This window comes from Numenius arquata, chromosome 5 (genome assembly GCF_964106895.1).
Source record: "Numenius arquata chromosome 5, bNumArq3.hap1.1, whole genome shotgun sequence".
NCBI classification, from domain to species: Eukaryota; Metazoa; Chordata; class Aves; order Charadriiformes; family Scolopacidae; genus Numenius; species Numenius arquata.
Window position 1 is genome coordinate 33,467,829 of NC_133580.1, and position 23,274 is coordinate 33,491,102.

The following is a 23,274-nucleotide window of genomic DNA, read 5'->3' on the forward strand; positions in this document are numbered from 1 at the left end:
GATAAAGCAGAACAGGGCCATAGTGCAAGCTACACCACTGTGAGAAGGATCTTCCTTGCAGAGAAAGATGGAAAGCATGTGTGGAGTAAAAGTAAATTTAACTGGAAAATGAATTCTTTCTGGGGAAAAAGTAAAAAAAAAAAAAAAGAAGGGAAAACTGGCTAAAGATGTGGTGAGCTACTTCGTTCCATGCTCCTGGATGGATTTTGACAATCCCTGAAATGTTAGAGGTATGGGGAGGAACAAGAGTCATGAAATCTTTTCTTGGCTTGTAACTGTGAAACTTGTCCTAGTTATGATCATATTGTTTATCTGATTCTTCTAAGAAAGAGGATCTTGCTGCTTATAAATAATGTCCTACTACTTTTACAGTGTTCCATCCCTTGCAGTCCTCCCACATGCTCATCCTTGTCAACTGTGATCAGTTCTTCATTTTTCATCTAAAGTAACCAAATCTTCCTTATCAATTGAAAAATCAAAGGATAAAAATGTCAGCCAGCAGCCTTCAAAATGCTCAGCTTGCTCAGTTTCAGTTTATGCCTTCCTCATCCAGGACATTTTTGAGAGCATGTAGAGTAGGCAGAGAGCATCAGAAGTCTCCAATCGTTAACAAACTTACTGCCATTCCCTGTGAATTTTGAGACTGTCCAGTAATGTGCTATCTCGTCCCCCTCCCATGTCTACTCTTTTCCATCCTATGTCTTCTATCTTGATCACTTGATCATTAAAACTTGCTTTTCAAAGGAATCATTAAGTGAGCTGACATCGTTGCTACTTCGAACAACTTAATTCCAGAGAAATCAATGAGTCCACAGGCAGGTCTATTATGGTCTAGCCTTGTTGTCAAAATCATGTTCTTCCCTTTTTAACTTCCTGGGGTCTGGAGAAGGAGGAGCTTTTAGGGATGTAAGCAATTGCTCTTTTTTCTTGCCAGTAACGCGATCACTGGTACTGCTTTGTTGGGTCCAAGGAACTAGACTTTACCATACCCAGTTTTCCAGTGACAAGTTCTTGTTCCACATTTCAGGACTGGTTTTAACAACCTAGAGACTAAATAATGAATGATATTTTAGTTATGAAGGTAAGGTATCCCTTCTTGTCTTAGAATTCATGTTACTCAGAGAGGAAGCAAAACTCTTGGCCGTTATCAAGCCAATTGTATTGTAATCTGTATCTTATGAGACCCTTGAAGAGAGTCTTTGAATAGTTCCAGTTCAGAAAAAGAAAAAAAAAAAAAAAAAAAGAAAAAAACCCGCAATATTTTATAAAGGATAATGTAGAATATTAAGTTTTTATTAATAGATTGCCATCAACTAATTTATGAAAGCACATGGAATGAAATGAACTAAGAAACTCAGTGCAAGATACTTTAATAATCTTCAGACACAGTTCCACTGAGACATCTAATAACAGAAAGCATTGTGTGGGGCCACAGCAGAGGGTCCATTTATTTGATATTACATTTCAATATGTTACTCAAAAGAAAAACAATGAATAAAAATGTAGGTTTCAAATTAAAGAGGTAATAAACTAAGTAGCTGCAGATAACCTGCAGTGCTCCCCGGTCAAAATAAGGCTCTTGCTATTATCTTCACAGTAGAGTCCTGTAGGTGAAAGGGCACAAAGTTTTTCACACAGACAACTTATTCCCAAAGGGCATGAGCTGGTTTCATGTAAATCTCTGTGGAACTTCATCTGAGATAAGAACAGACCCATAATAACTACGTCTACTTGGGACAAAAGTTAAACCTTTTTTTTTTTCAGTGTGTTATGAAAAATGCATGTGGTCATGGTTAGACTTCAGAAGTAAGGGGAGTATTCTCCTTATTTTTCAAGTTTTTCTTGATATTATCGGTGTTGCACAAAAAGAAATGCAGAGCTGAATTCCCAATAACATCTTCAGACAAGGAAACCTTAGCGCTGTCAATTTAAATTACTGCAGTAACGCAAACCTCATCAGTTACTTCCTAGCATTGAAGAGTTTTAAGGAGCTTAAAACAGGATCACATGTTGTCACGGGCGATTTTTATTTTCATAACTTTTCATCTTCAGCCTTGGGACTGAACATTTTTGTTATTCCATCATTTTTCAGCCTCTGTACAGAGCAATGAAACCAAGTATTTCTATGAAAACAAACTAATTATTGCTAAACAGTCAAGAATGTTGTTAATTATGTGACTTAAACAAATTACGCCGTTATTTAAACATTAAGGTCTACTATAAGATGATAATGATAACTACGAGAAGTATAGCTGCTTTTATGAAAAAAAGGTTACAATAAATGTCCTGGGAATGATACAGTTTCTCTTCTATGGTTTTACCCAGAACTTTTCTACTCCCTCATCTCTGAATTCATAAGCATTAAATACATGCACAGCTTGGAGCACTTCACAAAACAGAATAAATACATCTCCTCATTCGAATCAATAAAGCTACTTCAGTTAACAAAGACTTCATTCTTGTTGGAGCAATCAAAATCTATATAATGTTTGCTTTGATTAGTGTACTGGGATATCTTTTCCCTGTACGTTTGAGCTCTAATTGCCCTGCCACCAAGAGGCCAGGAGAAAAAAGACTGAAAGCACACAGCCAGGCTTCCCGTTACAGGCACCTACAACAGATTTCCTCCCACTGTCGCACGCTGCTCAGGAATTTGCGGGTTTCCCTGTGAAGGCTTCTTTCTGTTGAGCAAAGAGAGAATCCGGCTACATGCTGGTAGAAGTAAATGCGTTCTAGGAAGGTGCAGTAGGAAGGTGCAGCTGGTAGGGACAATTGCATTTTGAACACACTGTGCAACAAAGCGGTTTGTCAAGTTTCAAAATGAAAAAGGAAAAAAACCCTACAACCAAACAAAGTGGGGCTGTATGTTCTTGTCATAGCTGGTTTTTCTCACAAAGGAAATACAAATGGGAAGGCTGGAGCCATTGCCGTGTACTCAGACTCCCAGTTTGCTTAATATGATCTGTTTTCACAAAATAGCTTATGCCCAAAACTGCAAATATATTGAACTGTAAAGAAAATCTGTAACAATTAAAAATATGCCATTTTGATCTAGAAGATGACAAATGAATGTTATAGTCTGCGTGTACGTTTGATCTTATTGTAGAACACCAAAATACTATGTTAACAATTAAGTTGCTCAGGAAATGTGTTTCTTCATAGAACTGAATCTTCTTAAACATCTTTTACCAGAAATTTTCCTTATTTTTTCTTTATATTTCTTTCTGCGTGCTATCAGTTTCCTCCCTTAAGAAGTGGTTTAATAAATACTGTAATTATAATTCTTTCTAATGTCACTTTATGCAAAGTGTATCAGGCAAGGGAATCCATAACATAACAAATGGAGTGAGAGCAACCCAGCGTACACACCTACAGGGAGAATTTGAAACAAAGATCCCAAAGTGCAATTATGCCTTTATCTGTCGATGCATAAGGCAGGGAGAAAACATGAAGGCAGAGGCAGGCAGTGCGGTAACATTGAGACATCAGAGAGAGGATTCTTGTGATACCAGTAAAGAAAACTGGAGGAAGCCCACCCTGAACTGGACAATCAGAAATTAGTAGTTGGCAAATGAGACAAAAAAAACCCACTTCAGTGGAAACTGATGGGGATAATCCTGGGGTAGAGATTGACATCCGTCAGTCACATTAATATTCAACTCAAAAATAGATCTGTCATTACAATGCTACAAAAATAAAAAGTGAGTGGAGAGCGAGAGAGGAATATAACCGTGTTGTGCAACTGACTGAGGTATTTTGCAGGTTATTCACGTCCTTTAGCTCAGCTCAAGCCGGAGCCCTAGGAAACCTGTTGTAGTATGATGTAGTTACCAGGGCCGGATCTGAGAGAGGCATGTTCCCAGATAAAATGCTCAGATAATGAGAGGCCGTGGGACTCTGACATGTTCCTAAAACATCCGTGACTCGTCTGCGGGAGAAGCCGGTGCCGGAGCCGGTGTCTCACACCTCCCTCTGCTGGGAGCCGCCGCCATCGCTCAGCCGCCGCCGGAGCGGCGCGGGGAACGCTCCCTTCCCTCCCTAACAAGTAGAGATTGGCAGTAGCTCTCACCTTTTGTAGTTTTGACGGGAATTTCCAGGCAAATGAAAACAGAGACTTAAAATGATCAAGTTTGGTTTTTTGGGTTTGTTTTTTGTTTTTTGTTTTTTGTTTTTTTTTAAGTGGTACCGAATATTTGTAGATGGGAAATGTTTTGATATCATCTCATGCAACAGGAATAAGGGAAATATAGTTTGAATACTGAACTTCAAATGCTCCTGATGAATTGTGCATGAGTGAGCGGCAGCTCAGGAGCTGTTCAGAGAAAATATTCGCCAAACAAATGTGAAGAGAGAATAAATAAATAAGAAATCTGTCATCTGTTTACGGATAATTCACATGAAAGAAAAAACCCTTTGGATGCATTATTTGGCTTTAGCTGGAGGATACAGATTTTAAAAACGGGCAAGGAGCCTAAGTCCCATTGCCATGCAATCATAGGAGGGCTCTGACTACTGAAAGTGAAACTTAAACACCTTTGAAGTTTTTAATTTTATTCCCTAGGCATATGAGCCCCCAGCTCCAGCAGAACCATCTTGCACAAGTTACACCAGCATGTTATGCACAGTAGGATGCAACAGGATGATATATATGCGTAGTATTCGGCACAAACACAGGGACAAAATTTGGCCCTACCTTTAGTATAATTACTTGAAATGGTCCTTTAGTTCAAGAACGTCCTCTTCAGAAATTATGAAGAGCCAAACCGTTCAAAAGAACAGTGAGGACAACAAAGTTGTTAGTTGCCATAAATTTATTAAACAAAGAGGAATACCTAGAAAGGCATCAGGAGCAGGAGATCGTATGGCCTCCCCTGGTGCTTCAGCACAGTTCCAGAGAGAAGGTTGTTACGAGGTGAAACACTGTTTGAACTGTTTCTGTGGGGAGTAACACAGATGTTGACCTACGGTCTTGCTAATACAAAGTCAAGACAGAAAATTTAGCACAGTAGTATAGTGCATGAATATGGACGAACTTTGGAAGATCTGGTTCCATAAATAAGCAAATGAGGTAGCGATTCGGGAAGCTGAAATACAACCAGTTGTTTTATTAGATTTCATTAGCTATGAAAGAAATTTTCCTCAGACCGCAGTTCCACCACAAACAGTCATTCCCAGCGTGAAAAAAACACGCAAAAGTTTTTGTTGGGAATGAGGTTGTGTTGCTCTTGAAATGCAAGATATCAGAAGGGTAGTTTCATTTGCTGATCCACAGTATCACACGAGGCAACCACAGAGGAAGTAATTGCCAATCTAAACTGTGAGAGAAAACTGCAGTACTCGATAGGTTGTGGTATATATGTCAGTGAACTGAAAGGCTTTTCACACACCTGCTTTTTGGGTTGTGTTGTGCTGGGCTCTGCCATACAGAAAAAAACCCAAAAAGAGCAGCATGGCAGAGCCTGGGGTGTTGGCAGAGCCAAAAGCAGGTGTGTGATATACCTTTCATGGCAGGCATGCCACATGCTACCCAGCATTGCAAACTGCTAACGCAGAAGCTTGCAAAATACAGCCCTCACTCAAATACTTCAAGCTGCTTTAGGTGTATCTCAGTAGCTGAGAGCATCTTGACTACTAAACATAACCACCTGATGTGGAGCCTGAATCTGTATCCCTTATTAATGTTGGTGTAGCAAATGAGTCCTCAGGCTGGTTGCCCAGAGGTGACAGTATCCACCTAGGAATGCAGTGCTCAGTGCAAGGATGGGTTACTGAATCATCTCGCTCATAATTGTCAGTGCACAGAAAAGATTCCTCTCCTTGTTCAAACTGGCATTGCTCAAGTCCCACGTAACGCAGGGGACCTTAGTACCTCTGCTCTAAAGTCATTAATCAAATTTTGCAACTCTTTGCAGTGGGGATCGGGGCTCTTTGTTTTCATACAGTGCCTGCTGCAATGTGGTCCTGAGCTGTGCCGCTGTAACAAAAGAAAGTACAAATTTCCCTTGAGTTCTGTAATTAGATTAAGGTTTGTATAAATAGTTATAAATGTAGAGGATCTTAAGGAAACATCTAGAGCAAAACCTGCTACCTATACTACTATTCACAATATTAATTTTGAAAGCTGATAGGACTTTTCAAATCCAATATGCCACCTAATTAATTGTTTTGCAACTCCAGATGCTTGGGCAATAAAATACACTGAATTCACCAGCTCTGTGCTTTCAAAATCTCCTTGTGAAGAGCTTGAAATTCCTGAGTGGACAGCAGGGGTGAAAAACTTTGAGTATTGATTTAGAACCTAACTCATTTCAAAAGCTCTTTTGGAAAAACAAACAAACAAATCCGTCAGTACACAAGTTACGCTGAAACTTTACACTGAACAACTTACACTGTAACTTTTAGTTACACTAAGCTTTGATAGTCACTTACTCTGGGTATCTAATTTGGAGTTGCAATTTCTTGAACTTACCTGAAAAACTAGCTAAAGCAACACCTGTTAGGCTGCTATATCTACTTTCCAATCCAAACTGTTTGACGCTTGGTATTTTTGTCTAAATATGGAAATTGGAGATTAATATTTGCTTCAGATGAGTTTATGAAGCCTATGCAATGATTTTTTAGGGACATTAAAAGTGACAAAAAGAGAAATTTACATTACATGTACTTTTAGTCACTAACTTTTCAAACAGCTGGGAGAACACCTCCCCAGCCAGGTTCTATCAGGATAAAAAACAAAAACAAAAACAAAAAAGCCCCAAACAAAACAAAACAACCAACTACTTTTAGAATAAACCCAGGCAATTTGCACTTTCTAATCCCAAATCTCTGAATTATCTCAGTCCTTTAAATCCTGTGTCAAATCTGAAATGTATTAAGCTGGGCTAATATCTGTTTATCTCATAGGCAGAAAGGTAAAGAGCCATTGGGAACGAGTGGCTCCTGAATGGGCAAAATCCAGCGTGGTGGCATTAGGGATGGCCTGGGCACAAGTGCCTTTTGTCAGTGTATGGCGAACCTCTGAGGAAACTCCATGATGTAGTCACATGGAGTATCCTTGGATGTTCTCCGTCATGCATAATGGCGCATAGAAGGATTTGAAAGCACATTTTTCAGAGAAGACCCCTCTCTAGCTATTTGTTGCTGTTGCTTGAACCATCTTCTCCAGGTCAAGGTATATCTGCATCCAGTAGAGGAGTGATTACTGAACACCTCAGACTGCAGTACCCTTGTTCCTCTGTTGTCTGCCACACCTTGGGTACTGGGAAAAGACTTGCATTCTCCCTAAGCCAAGAGTTTGCAGTCCCCGTACCGCCACTTCTGTCATGGCTGTGAAGCAGCAATGCTCCCCTGTGCACCTACTCCAGGGCAGAGAGGCTGATGGCTTGGCAGCCACCAGGGTTCCCTGGGCAGGGCTGCAGGGACATCATCTTGAAATTGGGATGGACCTATTTAATGAGGTCACTGAGCTACTAACTAGAAACTAAGCCTGGAACTATAGGTATTACTCCTGGGAAGCCGCAAAACATCAAAAATAAATTAACTCCATTTAATGGAGAAGCAGGCCCGCCCTCCCCCATCCCTTGTGGCAGTAGATGTGCCCGTCAGCTGGTGCTGCAACAAATGCATCTTCCACACGTGACATCTTTCCGGGGTCTCTTTTCTTGCCTCTGCAAACTTTCCCCTAGCACAAAGGGAAACAGTAAACACCCAACAAATGAGAGATGCTCCCAGCTTAGAGTTACAGCAAAACTGGCAAACAAACATCATACATGGGGAACCGCTCTGCTGACCACCAACCTGAGACATAAGGCTAGGGAGCATGAGGTCAGGGATTGATGTGAGGAGTGCATGCAATCAAAAAAGCTCTTGTTCGGGAGCCACGTTCTCCTTTGTACGTGGCTACAAGTTGAGAGTTTCCTTTCCACCGCTTATACAGCCTCAGGACTTAACTCATGGGGTACGGTGGAGCCTTAATGTTTTCTGAACTATGCCATAGTGTTTGAAGCAGGTGGGACATGCCCTCTTAAAAGGTGTAGTACAGCCAGGAGATGGAGAGCTGGGCTGCTCTAGTTGGAGAGGACTGCTTAGAGTTACTGAGTTTCAAGCCTGTTGGTTGGGCTTGGAACACACCCAGTAGGGCACCTTCCAGGCGTGCCGCCCAGAACAAAATCTTTTTCTTGCTCTATGCCTGTGCAAAAAAAAAGAATGTTGCTTTCCTGTCGCACTTGAGCTTTGTGTCAGCTGCTGTGGAGGATAAACCCCCTTGCTTCCCCCCCAAACCCAGCAATGGGAACGGTCTGTTTAATTGCCTAGGAAGGGCATTAAAGTCGGTGGGTGGGAGGGACGGAGCCTTCCACAGGAAGCTCCTGTGGCCCCTGGGAAACCCTCCTGCAGCATCAGCGACACTGCTACTGTTTTCCTGCCGGGGCGGAAGGCAAAGCCAGCATGTCTGGGAAGATCCAAGCTGTGCCTCAGAGGAAAATAGCACTCCTTGCCTTGCACGCAGCCCTGCTTGGGGGAGCTTCTGGGCCAGAGGCGGAGACGCTCCCTGGAGTACCACGGTGTGGGGAGGGCTGTGGGGCCGCAGCCCCCTGGCATTGGCAAAGGCTGGTGTGTGAGTAGCTGGGACTGTCTGGTCACTGCCAGGGACCACAGCCCCGCCTGGGCTCTGCAAAGGGAAAGGTAACTTAAAAAAAAACCAACCAAACAAAAAACCCCACAAACCAACACCCCAAAACAAGCTCCAGAAAATAGCAGTAATACCCAAGCGAGCCCTGGTTGAGTGATGAACCTGAGATGTGGGCACTGCCATTCCACTGAGTGAGATTTGGTGGGCGCTTGGTGAAGGCAGAGGCCAGGAGAGAGCTTTTGGGGGATGTAAGGTGGGTGGGAGGGTAAGGTCTGGCAGGGAGAGACCCCAGCCTTAAGACAGAAGCCTTGGGAGGCAAATGGGGAGATGTTCTTCAGGGATGGAGAGGTTCCCCTGGTGCCGCCTCTCCCTCCCCCTGCCCTCCACCCTGCTGCTTGTGGGAGCAGACGGATGCCCCCCGGCCGGCACAGGGTTCCTCCACTCTGTATTTTGGGGCTCTCAAAGGACGGCCCCGGCCCCTCAGAGCCCCGCAGGTGCGCGGAGTGTCAGGCCCACAGGGACGGTGTAGGGACGAGAGAGCCACGGGTGCAGCGGGGTCCGGCCGGCGCAGCCCTGCCTGCCGGGGCTTCTCCCGGCTGCACGGCCCGGGCGGGCTGGGGGTGCGCGTATGGCTGTGTGTGCGTGTGCACCAGCATCTGCGTGCCAGTGTGCCCGCCGGCGTGCGCGGGTGTGCGCGCAGGGGGCGCGGGCGGGGGAAGGCGAAAGGGGGCCGGTTCTGCAGCGGGTGGCTCCCAGCCTCCCCCGCCCCCTTCCCTCTGGGTCTGCTCCTCGCTCCGGCTCGCATTTTATCGCAGGCGGCCAGCGCAGCCCCCTCTCCCCAGCCCCGGCCCCGGCCCCGGCCCCCGCCCACCCCCGGGGTGGAGGCAGCCGCGCCGAGCCGCCCGCGGGAAGAAGGCAGCGCTCCGCCGGGCTCCGCGCCCCTCCACGGGGCCATGCAGCGCCCTTGCCCCCCCGCTACGAAGGCTGCCCTTCTCCCCGCGGCCCCCTGAGCGCCTCGCGGGGGCTCCGCGCCCCTCCGCGTCCCTCCGCGCCCGGCGGTGGGACGGGGCTGGCGGAGGCAGAGGCGGTACAGAAAAGCTCCGTGGCTCTGCGCGACTCGCCCCCTGCCCCGGCCATGGGGAAGGGGCTGGAGGGGACGGCGGCCCGCTGCGGGCTGGGACTGGGATACCTGCTGCAGACCGTGGTGCTCCCCGCCCTGGCCATCCTGGGGGCCAGCCGCCCCGGCTCCGCGGCGCAAGGTAAGGCGGGGGACGGATGGAGAAGGGCCGGGGCACCCTCCGAGTGCGGGCTGAAAATGCGAATTTATGCCGGGATATTTTTGTTGTTGGTTTTGTGGTTTTTGTTTGTTTTTTTTTTTTTCCTACGTGCAAGCAGCGCATTCCCCGGCACGCGTGGCCCCCGGTGGGGTCGGGGGGCTCCGGTCGCTCCCGCCGGCTCGGGTCTGTCGTTGTTGAGTCTGGCCGGGACAGGCGTTTCCCCGCACTCCGTCCTCAGCCGGAGCACCGAGGCCGAAGGGGGGCTTTGGGCTGCGGGAGCCCCGCCGGCAGCCCTCCGGCTGGCGGGGGACCGGCGCCGGTGCGCCCCGGAGGGCTGGCGAGGTGCGTGGGAAAGGCAGGTGCGGGGCCGGCGTCCCTCTGCAGCGGCACAGCCGTGCCCCGGGGCTTTGCAGGCGACGGTCATTCGTGAGCCCCCCATTCCCCCTCCCCCCCCCCCCCCCCCCGTCCTCTTCGTTCTAAAACACGATAGACCCGAAGGGAGTTACTATATTTCTGTGTTTATGCTTATTTTTTTTTCTTTTCCCACCCCCTCCCTTGTCGGGGGTTCTGGAGTACATCTAGGTCTGTTTTCCCTGTAGCCCGTGTATAAATTCCCTTTTCCAAGGGAAAATGACTTGCTTCTTAGTGCGTGTTTAGTGATGTCTTGAGAGCATCACAAAGAGCCCTGGCTCAGTGTGTCACCCACCCGGCAGACAGCCACAGCAGGAGACTTTTTCTTCTACGAGCTGATGCGGGATAAACTTTCTCGGTGCTTTTCTCCTCCCTTCCCAGGAGTTAGACCTAAAGTGGAAATAGGTGGCTTTTGCTGGGAAACACTTTTCTACAGCCTCCTCAGCGCTGGAGAGAGAGAGGTTGCTCCTGCGTGTGGACAGAGCGGTGCATAGCATGGATGTGTGGGTTTATTAAGGCACTTGGCAATCCTGGTTATACAGTTAGCAAGAGAAAAAGAGTTTTAGAAGCTGTTTTGGTTTTTTGCTTGGGTTTTTTTTTTTCTGTATATGCTACCAGGAAGTAATAATATGCACCAAAGCTTTGATTTGGAGTTGCTAGCATAATGGAAGTGGAAGAATGCTTGGCTTCCCTCCCTCATCTCTGTGGAGAGGCACTTGAGACGACCGCACAGATCTGACCCCGTGCTCTCACCCAGCCCTTAGAAAGCACGCTCCTCTATGGCCTTTCTGACAGGAGAGCAGTGCTGGTTGCTCTGACTCCCGGTGCCTCTGGCAGGCTTTCGGGAGCTGTAGGCTTGCTGCCGGTGGGCTGGACACACTGTTCATCATGTCCGTACATGTAACGGTGCTAATCCATTTCCCGCTGATACTTACTCTGTCCTTAGAATCACATTCCCTGGCCCATACAGATGTTTATCTTGCAGGAAGATCAGAAACCTGGTCATGAAAAGGAGGTAGCAGAGAAGGAGAGTACCAAAATCCCTTATACATCATGTCACATTTCTTCGGTGTCTTGCATACCAGGATTTCCTTTTACTGGGCGATTTCACGTTTGAGATAAGAAAGTATTTAAAGGTTTTAATAGTACCATGTGCATGTAGACCTAGATATCAGTGGGTATATATCCATCTGTGTAGAGGCGGGGCGTTGAAGAGGAAAGATCCCCTCAGATAGTTGGACCCGGAGCAGAAGGGAGTCTGCCCGCTCTGCCGACAGGACACGGGTAATTCGCATGACAGATGGCCTGAGCGGGGAAGAGAGGACCCCCTGCCTTCCACTGTTTCAGAGCGCACATCTCAGTGCCACAGGGCATACCTCACACTTTTAGACGGTCCCTCCTTTCTGTGCGTACCCTCCGTAACACAGCGCTGTGGGACAGGAATGTTGTGGGGGGAGAGAAGCCAGGCCCCCTGTGCCGTGAAGGGTGGCGTGCATGTGGGACCTGTCACAGGACACTGGTGTGCCCACCTGCACACAAAGGGACAGAGAGCTCTTCAGCAGGACTTCCCGTTGTGCGGCGTGTGACAAACTTTCACAACAGAGTGGAAAATCCAGGGAATGTGGTTGGGATATAGTCATTCATCTTGGACTTTGTTTTCCACGTATGCTTTTATTTTTATTTCCCATTTGCTAGGACCAGGCACAGAATTTGGATGCAGACCTGGTTTTGGCATCTTTCCCAGAGCTGGGGGATTTTCTGATTGGGGTTTGTGGTGGGGATTTTCATGTGTGTGTATGTGGTGCTTCAGCGAGGCGATGAATCAACAGTTTAACTATGCCCTCTTCAGGAAGTTTTCTCATCATATAGCACCGGGCAAAGTTTTCCTTCTGTTTTATTTATACATTTCCAAAAATGCACGAACATTGAAATGATTCTTACCTCAGCCTCTTCTTCCAAAGTCATCCTCCATTCGGTCTGTCTCCTTTGAAATGGAAACAGCCCTCTAGTTTTTTCGGTTGCATTCCTTTGAGAGCAATAGAAATGAGACACGTGGAAGTTACACTCTAAACTGGTTTCAGTCTTCCGATTTTCAGTGGGTCTGGAGCTAGCTGACTTGGTTTTAATTGTGCAAAAAAATTCAGTCCTCCTTTGTGATACCTTGAAAAGGAAAAAAACTTGAAGTGGTGTCTTCCTACATCAAATGCGTAGTTAGGATTTAGAAAGGGGAGGAGGGGAAGGGAAAGAGGGCGTGTACATTTTTTTCCAGTACTTGCTGCTAGTATTATTTCTTGTTTTGCTTTTCTTCTTCATTCCACAACCATCTTTATCTTTTGAAGCAGGCTAAGGAAGCCGTGAGCGTTACTGGGGCTTCTGCTTTCATGCCTTCCTTTTCCATTGCCTTGTGGAAAATAAATTTATTAACTGAGTAGTTGGTGGACCAACTCCCACACTCCCTGGTAGAGAGATTCATATCACTGCATCTCAGCATCCTCCGGTGAGCTTCTCAGCAGAGCTAAATACACTTTTTGTTTTATTAGCATTTCTTATCTTCTTATCTGAAGCTAAGTATCTTTTTTCCACTGTTATCAGGAGAGAACAGGAAATGGCCACAACGATAGAGACAGCCCTTAATTCTCCAAGTGGGGTGAATGGGGCCAGGGAGATTATCGAGCCAGAATCAACTCTGATCTGGCGTTCACTACATTCATTACACCTTTATAATAAGCTACAACAGAGTGAGAATTCAAACGTCCTAAACTGTGAGAGAAGGAGCAACCCCCCCTGGACCCAAGCACCTACCCCCCGCCTGGCATTTCAGTCCCATCTCCCGTAACAGCAACTTTTCCTTCGGCTCTTCAATCAGCAGAGACTGAGTTTCAGCTGTTGCGCTTCCCTACTTCCCCCTGAGTCTTTGGGCATTAAAAGTGTTTGAAGAGCTTATCCTGTGGCCCCCACTTTTTTGGGGGGTAGGCGGGACGAGAGGGAGGACCAGGCTATCTGTCTGTAGTGACAAACATGGTTCAGGCAGCTTTATGGTTTAATAACGATGGCATAAGAGGTGGATAGAAAAGCTAAAGGGACTGCGTATTAATGAGTTTTTGTTTCAGTTGTTCCTTTACAACAAAAGAGTACGTTTTTTTTATGCTTAACCCCTCAAACCTAATTAAATCAAAGTGATAATTTAAAAAGAAAACTGTAAAAGAGCCATATGTGCAGATATTTGTCTTGCCCCAGCATAGTCTGTATTAGCAACAGCAGCAGTTTGAAAATGCTTGGTGCGGAAAAAGGGAAATATAACATGTGAAGGTACTAACCTTTTGGGGATGCGCTTTTTAATTAAACACCTAAACGCATCTTGTTGAATAAAGGGGGGAAAAAGACTTAATTATCCTGATGCATCATTGGACTGCTTGTATTTGATCATGTCGGTGTAATGGTATTTGTATTAGTAAAGCGAGGGCCAAGTAGTATTTTGTTGTGAATGGATAAACGCACTTGGAACATTTATTTGTTTTCAAGCGATGTACTCTGGCAGATTTCAGCGGTGTTGATGAATTTGGGCTGGATGTGGTAGCCCATACTGGCCCTGAGTAGCATTTTAGTACTGCATGGGGCTTCGCTGAAAGCAAAGCAGCCTCCAGGTTTCCTTTGCTGACTGAGGTGCAATTTAAGCAGGATTAAAATGGGATCTGTCTGTGGAGGAGGAATTCCTCCCCAGGAACACGGGAGCCAGAATCTGGGCTCCTCTTCCTCTGGCTCCGTTCTCTAGCAGCCGGTTGCAACAGTTATGAAAAGAGTATATACATCAAATACAGCCCCCTTCTGATGGCTTTTCAGCATTACTGTCCGTGTCATTTATTCCTCTGCACAGTAAGAATGCCCAAGTATATCTAAACATTTCCACAATCATCGTGCATATTTACACTTAATCGTTTAATGTGGATCATTCATCACACGGCTTTTTTTTTTTTTTTTTTTTTTTTTTCCCTTTGGTAATGGCCTCAAACCCCTGGTTATTCACTGTATTTTGGGACTAGCTTTGTGTGTGACATCCAAACTCAGAAACAGGAAACAGCATTGACCATATTAAAAAGATTTTCCTAATTCAATTTTCCAAAAAACAGGAATACAGCTCTGTGCCAAGGCTGGTCAAATCAGTTCCATAGCTGGTCTGTGCAGCAAGAGAGGAGAAAATGTGGATTATATTTATTAGATGTTTTCAAGTAAAGATCTTGATGATTTCTTTTTTTTATTTTTATTTTTTTTGTGTGTGTGCAAGTTAGAGTGATGTTTTGAGGCATGGTCTGTCCAGTTCAGTTGACTAGGATAGGGAGCAATACCAGTTCCTATGGAAGGTGAGAGGGGCCCAGGCTGGCTAGGATAACAATTGAGTATTTCTGTACAGTATGCCACCAGTTTTGTGTATATGTAAAACGCTAAGGACAACTGTACATTGAACAGTGAAGCTACATTTATTTCGGGCTACCAGCTAAGTAATGTCACTTGGAGTTACCCATTTTATAGCATATGGCTATGTTTATTGCTTTTTGGTGTTTTTCTGGATTTTAAATCATTGGACTTCTGAGGAATCGGTTCTGGCTACTTTTTCTGGAAAAAGGCACAAAAGTTGCTTCTGCAGCTTATCAGAAAAATATGTTTTAATTGCTATCACAAAGGGGAATTCCTCAGTAATCTGCATTGCTCATAGTGGAGTTTGCTGCAGTTTAGACAAAGAGGATTTGACTCAATGCGAGTCTCCACTGTTCAGATCATTGGTTTGTCATTGAACACATGTCACTGGAGGCTATCTTTGAAAAAAAGGTTGATTTAACCATGAGTGCTCTGCCTATGCAACATGTTTTGTGAAACTATATATATATATATATCTCTATCGCACTATCGGAAAAAATGGCATTCCCTTTCCTCTTCCCTCCCTTTTGAGTGGGGAGAAGGTTGTGTTAATTTGTGAAGTGCACGTCTTGTTAGCCACCCAGTGGAGGTATTCAAGTTTAGCAGGCAGCGATCTTGGCATCGGTGCCAATAAAGCAGTAATTACATCGCCTGTCATTTTCATTAGCCATCTTTGCTTTCACGTTTGACGTGGAGGTATAAAACAGCACAAGCTTTTAAAGCTTAAGTCAAGGATTAAATGTGAGGAATAAGAGACGAGCAGCGGTTTTCCAGTTGGCTATAACCTCCGTCAACGCAGCGGCAGAATAATGTTGTGCAGAGGCACAGTTCAGTGCTAACTGCTTCCAAGGACTGAAGGGATGGTGGTGTTTTAAGTGATTTATGGCGTGTGCTCGGTAGAGTCCAGTCTCAGGAGCAGGCGTCCCTGGAGCTTTCCATCATAACATTATCCAAGAGGTGATCTGAAAGAAATGGTATTAAGTCTTCTGGGAGGCAAACTGTATCCAAAGAAAGACTTAATTTGCATCATTTGTAAGCAAGCATTTGAAATTACACTCAGAATGGTTATAAAACAGCTTATGTCTAACAAACAGGAACAACAAAATTCCCCTTGATTTTGCACACACTTTGTTTCCCTGTCTTTAATTTAATGGGATCATCTGCAGATACTCTGACCCCAAACTCAGCAGTGTGATGGGAGGAGGATTTACTTAGTATTATCATTGCTGTTGTGATAGATCTGCTTAAGCATTTTGCAGAGCATCGGTTGTGGGGTTTGTATTTAGATTTATCTTTCTTGGGTAAGGATGTGGCATAAAACTGACTGTGAGCCATGGGCGTGCATGCTAGCCAGAGAAGGTAAACGAAAGCCCCAAACCGTAGTTGCATTCCAGTCGCTTTCCTCAAGTCTGGCTCCGCTCGTACAAACAACACGCAGGAGTAAGGCACAGCAAGTCAGAGCAGCGGGCGAGAGCTGCCAGAGGTTTTCCTAGCTTTCCGTAACCTCAGAGATGCTTGTACACAGCTTTCCCCCTAGGTAGTCATCATTAGAACAGCTTCCTGTTTGCTTTTATAACTCCATCCCAAATCACACGTACGTTAAGCAGGAAACATGGGATTTCCTCCCAATTCATCACATGCCAGGTTTTAGAGAATCTCTTTATAGCCTGGCATATTATTATATAAAAGTTTGGGCTGGGGAAAAAGAGCTTCGTGCAAAAATAGTTTCATTTAATAAAAATGTCCTTTTTATCAACATGGAAAAATTACTTTTTTTGGGGGGAAAAGAGAGAGAGTCCTTTTTGTTTATTTGCTGGGAGGAGGTTGGAAAGAAACCAAGAAACCGTAATAAAAACCAGAAAGGATTAAGTTATTTTAGTGAAAAGGTCAATAAAGCTTCAAATATTTACCTCACTGGCCAAACTTTTTCTACTTACGCTCTCTGAAAATCTATTAGGTTTTCAGTGAAAATGAAAAAGTTACAAGTTGTAAAGTCTTCTGACAATAACAGTTTTCATTTCCGCTTACATTTTTCCATACATTTCAACCAGCCTAGTGAAAAACCCTACTGTTAAACTTGACTTCTTGACTTATGGTCCTGGTAAAGCATTGGTTAAAGCATATATTTACAGCAATTTCTAGGTCTTACACTCTTCTTTTTTCTTTTTTTTTTTTTTTTTTTTTTTTTTTGAATCACACTGGTTTTACTGTAATGCAGATTGAGATAGAGATTCATATTCTCTCAGTGGTGCCAGACATGCCCTTAATGCTGCCAGGGAAGGGCAGCAGGCAATGCTGAATTTAGGTGGGTACCTTCGCTATCCCCCAAATACAAGCAGCGCTGCTCTCGCTTGCATGACTGCGCAATAATCCCATCAAGGCAGGGAGATCCCCTGGGTCAGTATGTGATGCTGCAGTGCATCAGCGCCTCCCCGGATTCTCTCTTTCCTTCATTATGAGTCGTACACAGCCAGGACAGGAAGAGGCAGCCAAGAAGCTGTGCATGCTCGTCTCAGCTGGTGGTAACTCCCATGGGGGACATCTGCAGTTGCATCTTTAGGATACACGTTTCTGTTGCTAAAGACAATGGGAGGTTCTCATTTGTCACGTTGCATTAGCTGTTTAATCTTTAATCCATCTTGCTGGACTGGGAGGACAGCTATATTTATCTCTATTTGGTGGAGAGATATAAGCGGAATTGCCTAAGGGTCCAGATTAAATGTGTAAGGAAGCCAACATGTGAACTCAAGGCTACTGAGCACCTGAGACTGGGTTTGGTGCTCCAGTCCGTTCTCCTTGTCTGACAATCCCAAAAAGGGATGCTATGGAGGGAGAGCTACATTGAAGGCTCTTGGGTGCTGTCCCAATGTAAAATTTGTTGGGTCTCACTAATGGTTTTTTTGTATCTGCTGGTATCTAGAAAAAGGTATAAAAGGCGAAGGGCAAACCCATATGCCGTTGGTCAGAAATAAGGATGCTTCCTGGAAGCTCTGACTTCACAGTGGCAGGTGGTTTGCAAGGATTTGCTTCATCCAGTGAAATCCCCAGTGTTATCCCAAATACAGAGGGAGCAAGAGCAGATCCAGCAGATGACTGCAGCACTGTTGTAAATGGTATAAGGATCACTGCCTTGGGTTGTTTTGTTTCGTTTGGCTTTAATCTGCAATTCAGGACTATTTTATTCAACTGTACTTCATTCATCTGAATGAACAACTTATGCTCCAAAGGACCCCGTTGCCTTACAAGTCATAAAAGCCATGAGGTTGCCAAGGCAATTAAATCAGTATCTTTTTTTTCTCATGTTGAGGTAACATTATCAACAATAACACTAAGGAACTCGGATAGGTTTTACTGGCCTGGCAACAGCTGAGCATTTTCTTGTTAGGTAGCTCCTGCCAATCCCTTTTTAGTTATTTTCAAGAAGTAAAGTAGCTTTATTTCTTAGTCTCATATTGAGTGAGAGGTTGAAATGTTAAACTCTGTGGATTAACGGTGTATCCTTTGAGAAAAAGAAAAGCTTAAGTTTTTCTTGGTCTCCCAAGTGCTGGATGTGATTGTTTGAGAAATCTTGGATTTCATCAGCTAGATACAAGAAAATGTGCAAGTAAGCCTTGAATGATCTGTCAAAAGAGGTTGACTCTGTCACAGCCATTTTGGAAAGTCGTTTGAACGGATAGTTGTTCCCCAGGCATTTCTTTGCTTGAATTTAGTGCACTTCACGTCAGGCAGTGAAAAGTGATCACCACAGGATTATTAGTAATTCAAAGCTTCTTGGAGAGCTAGCTTCCAACCATAAATTTGCTAAAATAATGGCTGCAACATGAATTGCTGCACTCTTATGATGTGGTGTATTTATTGTTTAAATACAATCCTTGTCTTATCCAGTCCCAACATATGTGTTTATACGGGAAAGTTTACATAGTGAGCGAAAATAATAATATGGTCTCACTGAATGAGGTTAATTGCAGTTCAGTCATACCGAAATCGAGGAATAAGAAGTGGGACAGAATAGCAAGCGAGACTAATTCTGTTCTCGTGTGCATTGAATTTACCTATGCTGGCTGTAGCGCAGGTAATTACCGAGAGTAATTCAGAGTACCGACATACACACTGCCTTACTCAGAATTAATTTTCTCTTTCGTTAATACATCTCCTCGTTTTGCCAGTTGCTCAGGGAGTTAGCACAGATGCATTCCTCTCGCCTTTCCCTCCAACATCAACAACTTCATGTGTCCGCCCAGTTACTCTGCAGCCCTGCATGCACAAAAGCTGAGCAGCCGTGACTAGCGGTGAATAGCCAGGGCTAACGGGGTAACCCTGAGGTCTCCAGCCTGAAATTTTGGGTTGTCTGCAGTCGGATGGGACTACAGAGAAACCTCTGCTGCGCAAGCTTTTATTTTAGGATCAGGACAAACCTCAGTGGGGCTTTCAACTAGGAGGAGATAAAGTTTCCGCTGTCAAACTCGGTCACTTCAGAACTGAACATCAGAGTTGATTATTGAAACAAGAAGTCTGCCCAGTTAAAAGATGGGGCTGTAATTAAATGATGGTGAATGTGCCCTTGTACCAGTGTCGTTCACTGAAAATCTCGCTGAATTGGCTCACGAACTACTAGTATTTCTTGCTCTAAGCTTTTTGGCCCCAAAGCTGCACTAGTTTTTGGCAAGTCATCATCCTCATTAAAAATTCCTTTCATGCAGGCATTGCAAACGTAGCTTTAGGGACTTCCTTTCTGCTTCCTCACCAGTTTCTGAAGGTGAGGGTAACTTTTTTGGTTTCTTGCTCAAATAAAATGCAGTGATCTTCTTATGCAGCAGATCTCTGCTGACAAGAATGTGAGTGCTGGTTTTCCTTCTCTTTCTCATGTAAAATAGCTGTGCTGTAGAAATTAGGAGCTTCCTATTTGCTTAGTTTTTAAGTAACTAGAAAGTTTGTAGCTAGACAGTTCATTACTGGGGTGCATCAGTTGGTTTCCTGACTATTAGTTTCCTTTTGTGTTTTTTTTAAATCCCTGGTTCTTGTACCAAGGATAAACTTACACTACACAAGGCCAGGTTATGACCACCAACAAATATAGCTCCATTAATTTCAAAGCCAGCACACATCAGAAGCTGATCTGGTTCTGTATTAAAAATATGTTGACGCAGTAGAGTGAGACTTTAGGATTGATGGACCTTGATCTCGCCTTTTTTTGCTGGCAGGGTTTTTTTTTGTGATTTTTTTTTTTTTTTTTTTTTTTTAAGCTCAGTAATTTTGAATAATCTTCTGCCTTTCCATTTCTCTCACGTGTACTGATGTGGCTCTTTGCTGTAGAGAGAGCTTAACTTGAAAATGTGTTGGCGAGATTCTTCCAGGTCGATGTTTTTTCTCTTGGGTTTTGTCATGTTGTTTCATATAAGAACACTGACAGCCAAATGTCACCGCCTGTAGGCAGATATCCACATAAATATCTATTACGCAGAAATGTGTGGCAATTTCCTGCCTCAGCAATCAGTTGTTTTTTAACTGAAGACCTCTACTTCTGAAAGCATAGAGTTAGAGTTAGAAAATGCAATCTGGTAGCTGGTAACAAAAGCAGTTGTAATCCTGGTTTAGGCAGTGGAATGAGAAGTGCCATGTGCCTTTCACGAGCACTGGAAAAGGAAAAATTGTTGAGCTCTTCCTAGCTTTTGTCCTTTGCTTATCCTGCACTACTTCTGTATGGATTTTTTTTTAATTTTTTTTTTTCTAAGTGTTACATCTTAATTCTGTGTAGTAAACATAGCTATTAGATAAAACCTTCTTTTTTTTTTTAAGGAAGTCCTAATTGACTTACTTGCTTTGTAAACTTTTCTATCATTTTGTAGTCTCGAGAGGAAAGTCTTACATTTGCATTTGCAAGAAACATTTGCAAAGAAAAGTGAATTAAAATGACAAAGTGATATTGCGTGGACTATTCATCTGCTGTGTTTTACCAATGAGCTTATTTTATGAGTACTTGGTTTGATTGCAAAGTTCCTTTCTCTTAGGGAAATCAATTGATGGCAATACTTCGATCAAATTTTGCTTTCTGTCCGATTAGCTTCACTGAATTGCTTGGCATTTACTTACTGGAGCAAGACAAGGAAAATTCAGCCTTTTGTCTTTAAAGTTTTATATCCACTAGTACCAGTGCAGAACACATTTCACTTGTGGAGGCCGGGCTGAGGTTAAGTTGGTTTTAAAGATAACAGTAGATTCCAGTGTCCTTGCATTTGTTTTGTATTTGGTGACAGTCACTAAATCAGAGGAAGGAATGTTCAAACAACACACTTGAGGAAAAGTGATTTTTATAGAAAGGGCCCATTCCTGCTAATAGCCAGTAACTGCACATAACCCCACTGACATTAAAAGTCCATTAGCTAAGCCCAGTTTAAACAGCAGCTGATGCTATGTCAGCTAAATGTACATTGGAATTTTTCATGTAATGCAGCAATAGCACTTCTGTAACTTTTCTAAAACTATGTACATTAAGGAAAGCAAATGTCATCTGATAGTAGTAAGATGAAGAGTTCCCGTTAAAGTTGGGAGAACTGTAATCAAACTGAAGTTACCATCTGGTTGCATTAACAAGAAACAAAAATGGTTAGGAGAAAAGCAGAGAGTGTCAGGTTTCTGTATTAAAGCTAGATTAGCAAATCTAGTGTACAGGCTTTTGTAACACAGGATGACCACAGAGCTGCTCATCTGCTTGGTTCTTTTCTTTATCATTAAATACGTTATGACCTGGTTCAAGAAAAGTTCCTACTGAAGTCAGTAAGATGCTTTGTCATGTGGAGCACTGGGTTGCCATGGAAAAAAAGGGTTATTTGCTGGCTATTTAGGAAAATACGTCTCATTACGGCAGTGTGAAAACATTTAAACTTGTTAGGATAGTGTTTGTACGTCTATGGCCTTAAATTCTAGTTAACCATTGGTATGGAATAGGACAAGAGAAAATGGGCACAATCTTGAATATAAGAAGTTCCACGTAAATGAGGAGGAACTTCTTTACTTTGAAGGTGGCAGAGCACTGGAATAGGCTGCCCAGGGAGGTGGTGAAGTCTCCTCCTCTGGAGACTCAAAACCTGCCTGGTTCCTGTGCAACCTGCTCTGGGTGGACCTGCTCTGGCAGGGGGGGTTGGGCTAGATGATCTCCAGAGATCCCTTCCAACCCCATGTGATTCTGTGGTGTTTCAAAAAGAGGGTTGAGAAGTGTGAAAAAATGGTGCACGCTTGATAAAGAGAAGTGTGACAGGTGATGAACTTGTTATTCATCTTCAAAAGCAAACAGCAGACTGAGGTCCTACTACTGCGGTCTTGGGACCCATTGAAGCACAGTTTGGCAACTGGTCTAATTCTGAAAAGTCACTTTGAAGTCTGCTTTGAAAACAGATCTTGTGCTATAAAGCCATTGTGGAGACGGGCGAAGGGTCGCTTAGTAAGTTAACGTGAGAGCTGGAAGCAGAGGGGTAATTAGTTGCTTACTGACATGCTCCCAAGTACGGTGAAGTATTAGTGTAACCTCGTCCGCCTCCTCTTTGCTATTATCCGTCCATTAGTGAAACCTTGTACAAGTACTGACAGGAGTAGAGCTTAAATGCCTGATGTGGGTAGACATACCCACTGCAAAAATCCTGCGAACACATCTGGAGGGCTCAGTTAAACTCTTAACAAACTGTGTTAGTAGTGCAAAACTCTCGAACGTGTCATGAGGCTGAACAGGAATTTTTCGTCCTCCCAAGCTGAAGGAGTTGACATCAGTAGCATGCCTGGAGCAGATCGTGTGTTTGCAAACTACAGGGCTTAAGGAGGGTAATTCAATTGCATTTTTTTTTTTCCCCTCTTCTGGAACATAACATGTAAACATATTACTGAACTAAAGCCTGGTTTTAATTACAAGCAGTAACTTTTTCATGTTGACGGATTTTCACATGGAAAGCTTTATTGAAAATGAGAGAAGGCCTTTTTGCCATCATTAGTTCTTGCTGCTTAGTGCTTTTATCAAGTACAGTAAAATACTGTTTGTAATTAATTCCAAGCTTATATGGACATGTTTAATATAATTACCAAACAAAATCCTGTTTACTAACATACTGCTTGTGAAACCAGTCTGAATAATCTGGTCTCTAGCACATGTAAGTCGGGCAGTAATAACAGCTGTAAATATTTCACAATGTACTTAGAGTGCTTTCATTTTAATACTGAATCCACTTTTGGGTTTTAAGGATAAAACATAGGTTGAAAGTGTCTTTTCCCGTATGTTCTTTCCTAATCTCATTTACTACTTTGCCTGAAAGTTATTTAAAAAATCATTGTTGTATTTGATTATAAAAAAGTAAATATGTGTTCGTGAGCTGGGAAAATTATGTAATTGAATTATGCTGGGGCTAAAAAAATGATACCGTTCAGATTGGCACGGGACAATTGCTCTAATACAGCTGTGGATATTTTTCATTGGAAAAGACATTGCAGTGCCAATACTCTTTGTCTTCTCAAAGTTTTACTATTTTTATCTCTCTGGGTGTCTGTATATTGTATACTAAG

General features: G+C 43.7%; 1 protein-coding gene across 2 annotated transcripts in view; it reads left to right on the forward strand.

Annotated features, from left to right (window-relative positions):
• Positions 1–9,764: 9,764 nt before the first annotated feature.
• The window catches only part of UNC5C (unc-5 netrin receptor C), a 261,880-nt gene continuing 248,370 nt past the window's right edge, over positions 9,765–23,274 (forward strand). For both annotated transcript variants that reach the window (XM_074148348.1, XM_074148349.1), the window contains exon 1: positions 9,765–9,888. In XM_074148348.1, coding sequence (XP_074004449.1) covers positions 9,765–9,888 — 124 coding nt within the window. The remainder of the gene's footprint in view (positions 9,889–23,274) is intronic.